The sequence below is a fragment of the Ailuropoda melanoleuca genome, chromosome 4 (assembly GCF_002007445.2).
Source record: "Ailuropoda melanoleuca isolate Jingjing chromosome 4, ASM200744v2, whole genome shotgun sequence".
Classification (NCBI taxonomy): Eukaryota; Metazoa; Chordata; class Mammalia; order Carnivora; family Ursidae; genus Ailuropoda; species Ailuropoda melanoleuca.
This window is the reverse complement of record NC_048221.1, coordinates 12,711,629-12,720,290: the sequence shown is the minus strand read 5'-3', so window position 1 is coordinate 12,720,290 and position 8,662 is coordinate 12,711,629. Positions and strand designations below refer to the sequence as shown.

Genomic DNA, 8,662 nt, shown 5'->3' with positions numbered 1-8,662 from the left:
GAACACAAGCAGGAGGAGTGGGAGAGAAAGAAGCAGGCTCCCAGCGGGAGAGCCTGTCGTGGGGCTCGATCCCAGACCTGCAGGATCATGCCCTGAGCCGAAGGCAGACGCTTAACAACTGAGCCACCCAGGTGCACCGAGAAGTCATTTTAGATTCCCACCTACTTTGTGATCACCTGACAGGCCCTCATTGCCCAAGCACATTGGCAATTCCCATTGCAGAACTTCCTGGGATATGTTCAAATTGCAGAAAAATACGGGCGCCTGGGTGGTGCAGTCGTTAAGTGTCTGCCTTTGGCACAGCGCATGATCCCAGCATTCTGGGGTCGAGCCCCACATCAGGCTTCTCCGCTGGAAGTCTGCTTCTTCCTCTCCCACTCCCCCTGCTTGTGTTCCCTCTCTCACTGGCTGTCTCTCTCTGTCAAATAAATAAAATCTTTTTTAAAAATTGCAGAAAAATAGACCTCAGTAGTTAGTGATTTTAAAAAAACAAAAGAACGTGAAAACTAACAGCCACTACCAGGCCGGGGGAGAGCCCAGCCATCTCGGAGACCATAACTTGGGGGTAAAACTCCTGGTGGTTTTTCAGAAGTAAAGGTTGACCCAACACACAGTCTTGAGTCATTGCAAGGTTTAAATCCCTTTGAGCACTCAAACACTGATGACTTTCCCCCAGTTCTCTACGATCTCTCCCTTTGCCAAGCCCCTTCATGAATATGCATGGACCCTTAGCTTAAACCTGCCCCGGATTTTTTTTTTTTTTTTTGTATGGGGTAGGGAGGGGACACTGCTTTGGGAAATATCCTCGGGGGTCTCCCTACTTGTGGCAAATAAAGCCCTTCCTCTTCTCACTCTTTGGCTTGGTTGTCTTCTAGCCGGACACCTACCAAGAGGAGAACCCAGTTTCCAGTGACAGAGGAACCACCTCCCCCAGCACTGACTCAGTCCGCTTTCAGTGGTCAATTACCCCTTTGTATCTCTGTTTATCCCTTATTCATCCCTTTGCTTAAGGGCTGTCCCTAGACCCCTCAGGGGCATCACACAATATACAAGATCTTTTACCCTCGATTACTTTCTTAAGGTACAAAAAACTCCCAATTCTGAAATACAACTGTCCCTAGTTTTGCAGATGAAGCACTGTCTTATCCCCATTTCACAGAAATGAAAACTGAGGCCTGGCCCCGGGGACCGACTCAGGTTCTACCCTCCAGCTGGCGGCCTTGGGCAGGTCACCTCTCCCTTCTGTACCTTGGTTGCCCTCTGGGTGACACTGCCCGCCTCCTGGAGCAACGTGCATCAAATATGTCTTGATCACCACTGCGCCGCGGTTGACGAGGGGCTTTGCATCTGCAGAACAAATGGGCCAGGCACATGCTAAGGTGTAGGGGCACAGCCAGACATGCATCTCCCTTCCCAGGGTGACCACAAGGGGCTGCAGACCACAGCAAAGGGAGTTCTTAGGACCTCCCCGGAAGGAGAAAAAAGAAGTATACATTAAAAGGAAAATACTCCGAGATCTATAGCTTGGGGTTTCACTATAAATAGAACATGAGCACCGTGTGGGAGTGAACAATCTCTCTACCAAATTCACGAGACCGCCATAAGGAGGGGTGAGTTTCTTCTGGCTGCCATAATAAAGTGCCACAAAACAGGTGTCTTTTTTTTTTTTTAAGATTTTATTTATTTATTTGACAGAGACAGCCAGTGAGAGAGGGAACACAGGCAGGGGGAGTGGGAGAGGAAGAAGCAGGCTCCTAGCGGAGGAGCCCGATGTGGGACTCGATCCCGGAATGCCGGGATCACGCCCTGAGCCGAAGGCAGACGCTTAATGACTGCGCCACCCAGGCGCCCCCACAAAACAGGTGTCTTAACACAACAGAAATTTATTCGCTCACAGTTCTGGAGCGCCCAAAGTCTGAAATCAGAGTATGAACAGCCACAGTCCCTCGGGAAATTCTAGAGCAGTATCCACGCATTCCTTGGCTATGGCCACATCATTCCGGTCTCTGCCTTCATGTCCACGTGGCCTTCTGCCATGTGTATCTCCTCTTCTGTCTCTTATAAGGACACTTGTCATTGGATTGAGGACCTACCTAGGTAATCCAGGATGATCTCATCTTGAGATTCTTAATTACATCCGCAAAGACCCTGTTTCCAAATAAGGTCACAGTCACAGGTTCTGGGTTTAGGACTCGGACATGTTTCTTTGGAGCCCGCCACTCAACCCACTACAACAGAAAAAAGGGTTAGAGCGGTAGTTCTCAACTGCCGCCCTGGGGACACCGGGCAATGTCTGGAGACATTTTTAATTGTCACAATTGGAAGAGGGGGTTACTCCTGGCATCTAGTGGATCAAGGCCCCAGGGGTGCAGCTGAGCACTCTACAATACACAGGACAGCCCCCGGCACAAACAATGATCTAGCCCCAAATGTCAAGGGTGCCACAGTCTGGAAATGCTGGGATAAACAAAAGCCCCAGTCAAGTTGGACTTGGCTCTGCAGTCCCCCATGCATCATTCGCTGGGTGACTTGGCTTCGAAAATCAGTTTCTCTGAGGTTCTATGCTTCACCTGTACAATGGAGTAAAATCGCACAAACCCGTTAGGGCTGTTCTGAGAACAGGAGTTTGGCACCTCATAAAGATTACAGGAGAATTCTCCATTATTGAAATCATTACGCTCTCAGTGCACCTTGTATTCACAACACGACAAGACTTCCTGGGGTTCTGGTAGGGTGAACTTCCTGGGGTTCCAGTAAGGTGAGGAAAATCTGACCAGGAACTTGTTTCTAAACAGAATGTAACAAGGACACATTAAGAATGAGCCCATCCACAAAGCCTTGACAACATGAACTAAATCTGGAGAATGAGGATTTTGTGATTTCCTTCTTATTTGTATTTATTTTTATTTTTTATTTATTTTTTGGAGAGAGAGAGAGAGAGTAAGAGCACACATGCATGAGCAAGAGGGGCAGACGAAGAGGAAGTGAGAGAGAATCCCCAACACAGGGCTTGATCTCATGACCCCGAGATCATAACCTGAGCTGAAATCAAGAGTCAGACACTTAACCTACTGAGCCACCCAGGTGCCCCATTCTTTTCTATTCTTTAAAGCCAATTTGAAATTTCTTTTAGAGACTCTCATGTTTTTCTAAGCTTGGAAAAATCCTCTAGATCTGGTGTACTAGTTAGTTATCGCCGTGTAACAAATCAACCCAAACTGGAGTGGCTTCATACAACAGGGATCGACTATTTCTCAGGACCCCATAGGTTGCCTGGGCAGTCCCTCTGCTGGACTCGGCTGGCTCAGTCAATCTGCTACAATCTGCCGGTGGCTGGACTGGAAGACCACGTGTGTGGCAGTTGGTGCTGGCTGTCCGGTGAGCGTCAAGTTCACTTCTGTGAAAATTAATGAAGGGAAATATCACTGAAATGCAGCTGAAGGCCAGAAGGGGGAGCTCTCCTGCCGGTACCGCCTCCCTTCGCTTACAGGAGAGAAATGTCAATTACAGACCCTAAAGATAAGAATCAACAGGAAGGAATTATTCATAAGCCCCAACAGGAAACGGTGGACATTGCATCTCCTAAAAGAAATTGACTACCCAAGCAACTTGGCCAATGAGAAACCATCATCAGCCTGAACTCCTCCTTCTCCCCAATGGACTTCCCTTCAAAACAACCCCTCCCAACTTCCTCTTTCTCCATAAAACCCTCTCCTTTGTTTGTTGGATAAGCCTATGGTTTTTGCCATAGTTTGCTTGTCCCCAATTCAATTCTCTGCTGTTCCTGAACAAGCCCATTTTTGTGGGTAAAATAATGGACTGTTTTAATTTTAAGGTCAACACCTCCCTGTGGCCTCTTATCCAACAGGCTAGAACAGGGGTCGGCAAACTGCAACTCACTGGCCAAATCTGGCTCGCCGGATGCTGAGAATGGTTTTTACATTTTGGAATGGTTGAAGAAAATCAAAAGACTCATATTTCATGACACCCCAAAATTCTATGAAATTCAAACTTCAGTGTCTGTAGAGCTTTATTGAAACCCAGACACATAAATTCATTTACATATCATCCAGAGCCGCTTTTGCAAGACAGTGGCGGAATTTGAGATTGCAAGAGACCCTAGGGCCCACAAAGCCAAAAGTATTTACTACCTGACCCTTTACAGAAAAGCTCTGTCAACCCCTGGGCTAGATCAGCTTCCTTACATGGGGCATCTGGAGGCAGCCTTCCAAGAGAATGAAAATGGCAAGCGAGTCTAAGACTTATCCTCCAGACTCATACCTCGCACCACATTCCACTGGTCAAAGCAATTCATGAAGCCAGCCCAGATTCAAGGAAAGGGAAACTACTTTCCAACTCTGGATGAGGGGGCTGCAAAGTCCTTGTGGCCATGATTTTCAACCTTACACATCAAGGGATCTTAAGGTGGGCTGTTCCGACTGCATTCAGGACGGTGGAGACAAAACCCCACACGTTTATTTTCATTAATGTCTATTGACCTTAAAAATCAAGTTTACTAGCAAAAAATGGGTTTTGTTTGGAAATAGTAGAGAATTGTGATTTGGGAGAAGCAAACTATAGCAAAAACCGCAGGCTGTTCCAACAAAGAAGATGAACGTTATTTTATGGAGAAGGGAGGAAGTTGGGAGGGGTTGTTTTGAAGGAAAGTCCATTGGAGAAAAGCCGTTCAGGGAGATGATTAACTGGGTGAGGTGCAGGGGTAGTTGACTTCTTGTAGGAGATGCAATGTCCCTCTTTTCCTGCTGGGAGCTGGAATGGATCATCCTTTCCTGTGGATTCTTCCATTGAAGGTCTGAAATTGACCCGTCTTCCTGTAATTGACGGAGTGGTATGGTGAGAGCTCCCCCTCCTGGCCTCCCACCTCCATTTTAGCAAGTTTCCCATTATTAATTTTTACACTTCTAACTGGAATGCAGCATGTTTTTCATGTCCTATCAAAGCAGGTATCAGCCAGCCCTGTGACTTTGTCTCCCATGGAAATCAAAGATAATTTCACATCACATCCTGGCCACTGCAGGCAGACACCTCAAAATGTCATTTATCATAATAGAAATCACAATCATTTCTAGAGCCCTGGTAAATCAGGTTTACTTAATGCATTCAATTCATGAGAAAGAGCATATATTTTACGTCACAACTTAATAAAATATTTTCACACCCAGATGTCAGGATAACTGTTTTCCTTTGCAATCCTGTGCTTTTTCTCAATGGATTTCTAGCTGTCTCCAGAGAAGGAGCCCGTGGGCAGCCCGCCCCTGCCCTCGGAGGCAGCACAAAATCAGGTCGCGGTTTAGGCAGATTAGTGAGGTCCTAAACCGGCCTCCTAAAGATACCTAATCCTGGACCAGCAGCCAGCCAGCAGGCCCAGGGCAACACATAGTCCCTCCTCCGTGTCCCCAGCTCCCAGCCAGGACTGCCATGGCCTCCCTGTTCTCCGGTCGCGTCCTGATTCGAAACAACAGTGACCAGGATGAGCTGGACACGGAGGCTGAGCTCAGCCGCAGGCTGGAGAACCGGCTAGTGCTGCTCTTCTTTGGCTCCGGGTCCTGCCCGCAGTGCCAAGCCTTCGCGCCTATCCTCAGGGACTTCTTCGTGAAGCTCACAGATGAGTTCTACGTGCTGCGGGCAGCCCAGCTGGCTCTGGTGTACGTGTCCCAGGACCCCACAGAGAAGCAGCAGGATCTGTTCCTCAAGGATATGCCGAAGAAGTGGCTCTTCCTGCCCTTTGAGGATGACCTGAGGAGGTGAGGTGGGAGAAGAGGTCAGGGAGGGCTTCCTGGAGGAGGAGCTATTTCTGTTGAAAGTGAAGTGTTTGTTTATTGTTGCCTCTGTTACATCTGGAATTGATGAGCATTTCCTGTGTGCCAGTCTGTACCCAGAAGGGGGGGAAGGGGGTAACCAAGGGGGGTGCAAATGCCCATTTCTCTTTAGCTTCTGAGGAGCTTACAAATTAGTTTGGGAGACAGACGTGACACAAAGACTCAAATAAATATATAATAAGAAACTGCAGTAGTGGTCCAGAGGACAAAAGGAGGATGCCATGTGGAAACATAATGGGGAGACCTTGCTGAGGTTTGGAGTCAGGGGATGCTTCCCTAAGGAAGTGGCTTTAAAGAGAGACCCCAAGGCCAGGGGGGATAGGAAAGAGTGAGGAGAGGGAAGGGTTTCCAGGCAGAGGGCCCAGCACAGATAAAGGATGGGAGGCCTTCAGAGAAAGAAGAGCCAGTTCAGGGAACTGTAAGGAATTACAGACAGGAGAGGTCTGCAGTCATCGTGCGGAGGAGCACCACAAACTCCCATCTTAACGGGAGTGGATGGGATCCTCAGAGTATCTGGGAGCCAGGGAGGAGGGCCTCAGAGCTGAGAGAGAGGTGGGTGGATTCAAGCTCTGCACCCAACTGCCCAATAAACAGTGTTACAGCTTGTGGCTATCTTAGAACCTTCCCTTTTTCTGCAGTAAGGCGTCCCTTCTTTTTATTTCATTTTTTAAAAATTTTTAAAGATTTTATTTTTATTTTTTTAAATATTTTATTTATTTATTTGACAGAGATAGAGACAGCCAGAGAGAGAGGGAACACAAGCAGGGGGAGTGGGAGAGGAAGAAGCAGGCTCATAGTGGAGGAGCCTGATGTGGGGCTCGATCCCAGAATGCTGGCATCAACCCCTGAGCCGAAGGCAGACGCTTGACGACTGCGCCACCCAGGTGCCCCTAAAGATTTTATTTTTTATTTTTTTTAAAGATTTTATTTATTTATTTGACAGAGATAGAGACAGCCAGCGAGAGAGGACACAAGCAGGGGGAGTGGGAGAGGAAGAAGCAGGCTCACAGCAGAGGAGCCTGATGTGGGGCTCGATCCCACAACACCAGAATCACGCCCTGAGCCGAAGGCAGACGCCCAACCGCTGTGCCACCCAGGCGCCCCATATTTTTAAGTCATCTCTCCACCCAGCATGGGGCTCGAACTCAAAACCCTGAGATCAAGAGTCACACCTTCCTCCGACTGAGCCAGCCAGGCGCCCCAGGTTTTCCTTCTTTTTAAACTCCAACTTTTTATTATGAAAAATTTCCAAGATCCCATAGGCATGCAATGAAGCCCACAGCAGTCGTTAACAGCTTGCCATATTTGCTCCATCTACACACACGGGGAGTTTGCACGGAGCCATCGGCAAGTCTTTCTGACACTTTACTGATTGCAATAATTTTGTTCCACAAGTTGAAAGTTTCTAGAGACCTTCATCCCTGCAACCAACATTATCAGAGTCTGGACACTGGCTCACTCCTTCTACCCTCCCTGCAGCTGAGGGGGATCTTTCTGGAAAACTGGCAACATTTCCCTTCCCAGGGCAGAAGTGCCTGCTGTGAGGGCGTCATAGCCGAACTCGGACCTGCTGACCTCGTTTGAGGCAGGGTCCCCTCAACAAAGCCTTCACTTGGGCTAGGCTTGGTGTTGGATAGAGTGATTCCCCACCCTACACACACACACACACGCACACACACGCACACGGTTCCCAGATAAAACACAGGATGCCCAGTTAAAAACAAATTTTGCATCAACAATGAATATTTTTTTAGTATTCGTTTTTATTTTTTTTAAAGATTTTATGTATTTATTTGACAGAGAGAGGGATCACAAGCAGGCAGAGCGGCAGGCAGGGGGAGAGGGAGAAACAGGCTCCCCACTGAGCAGAAAGCCCTATTTGGGGCTTGATCCCAGGACCCTGGGATCACGACCTGAGCAGAAGGCAGGAGCTTAACCGACTGAGCCACCCAGGCGCTCCAGTATACGTCTTTAGTATATGTATGTCCCTCATGGTGCATGTTGTAATTATAATATAATATAATATAATATAATATAATATAATATAATATAATAAGAGGCGGTAGCATGTCTTAAGTATTGGAGACACAGCGTAGAGGCCACTGCGGCTTGGCCTGGTCCCTGAGCACCCAGAGCGCACACCGAAGCGCTCAGTAAGTCCTGGGAGGAGGGATATGTGGCTCCCCGGCTCGGGATCTGGGATCGGCTTGGGACTGGACTACCCCTCCCGACCCCGCAGGGACCTCGGGCGCCGGTTCTCCGTGAAGCGCCTGCCGGCCGTCGTGGTGCTCAAACCGGGCGGGGACGTGCTCACCCGCGACGCCACCGACGAGATCCGGCGCCTGGGCCCCGCCTGCTTCGCCAATTGGCAGGAGGCAGCGGAGCTGCTGGACCGCAGCTTCCTGCAGCCCGAGGACCTGGACGACCCCGCGCCGCGGAGCCTCACCGAGCCACTCCGCCGCTGCAAGTACCGCGTGGACCCGGCGGCTCGGGGCAAACGCGGCCCGGGGAGCGGGAGCCCGCCGGAGGGGGAGGGAGAGGGCGGGGCGGAGGGCGGTGCCGGGGAGCTGTTCTGAGCCCTGCGGAAAGGACGCGCGTGGGGACTCTGTGGACTGCAACCTCCGGAAGAGTGCCGCCGCAGACACTAAGGGGACACAGCCGTGGACCCTGGGGGTAGACATCCTGGCGTCCGGGAGCAGCGCCACCCCCCAGCAGGGGGGCCTCGGACTAACCAGCCGGGCATCAGGAGGTGCAGAGCGCTGCGGGGTGGGCATGGGCGGGACAAGAAGACAGGCAATCCCATTCAAAACTAAGCAAAGGAC

At 49.7% G+C, this 8,662-nt stretch overlaps 1 protein-coding gene across 1 annotated transcript; it reads left to right on the top strand.

The window, feature by feature from the left end:
- Nucleotides 1-5,439: 5,439 nt before the first annotated feature.
- NXNL1 (nucleoredoxin like 1) lies at nt 5,440-8,416 on the top strand. The gene is made up of 2 exons (XM_019798101.2): nt 5,440-5,765; nt 8,080-8,416. The coding sequence occupies exons 1-2, from the start codon at nt 5,440-5,442 to the stop codon at nt 8,414-8,416; spliced, it is 663 nt and encodes a 220-aa protein (XP_019653660.2).
- Nucleotides 8,417-8,662: the final 246 nt, after the last annotated feature.

Excerpts from the sequence above, each read along its gene's own strand:
- NXNL1 (XM_019798101.2), top strand. The coding sequence starts at position 5,440 with ATGGCCTCCCTGTTCTCCGGTCGCGTCCTGATTCGAAACAACAGTGAC. Across the intron at positions 5,766-8,079 it reads TTTGAGGATGACCTGAGGAG|GGACCTCGGGCGCCGGTTCT; the intron begins GTGAGGTGGGAG and ends CCGACCCCGCAG.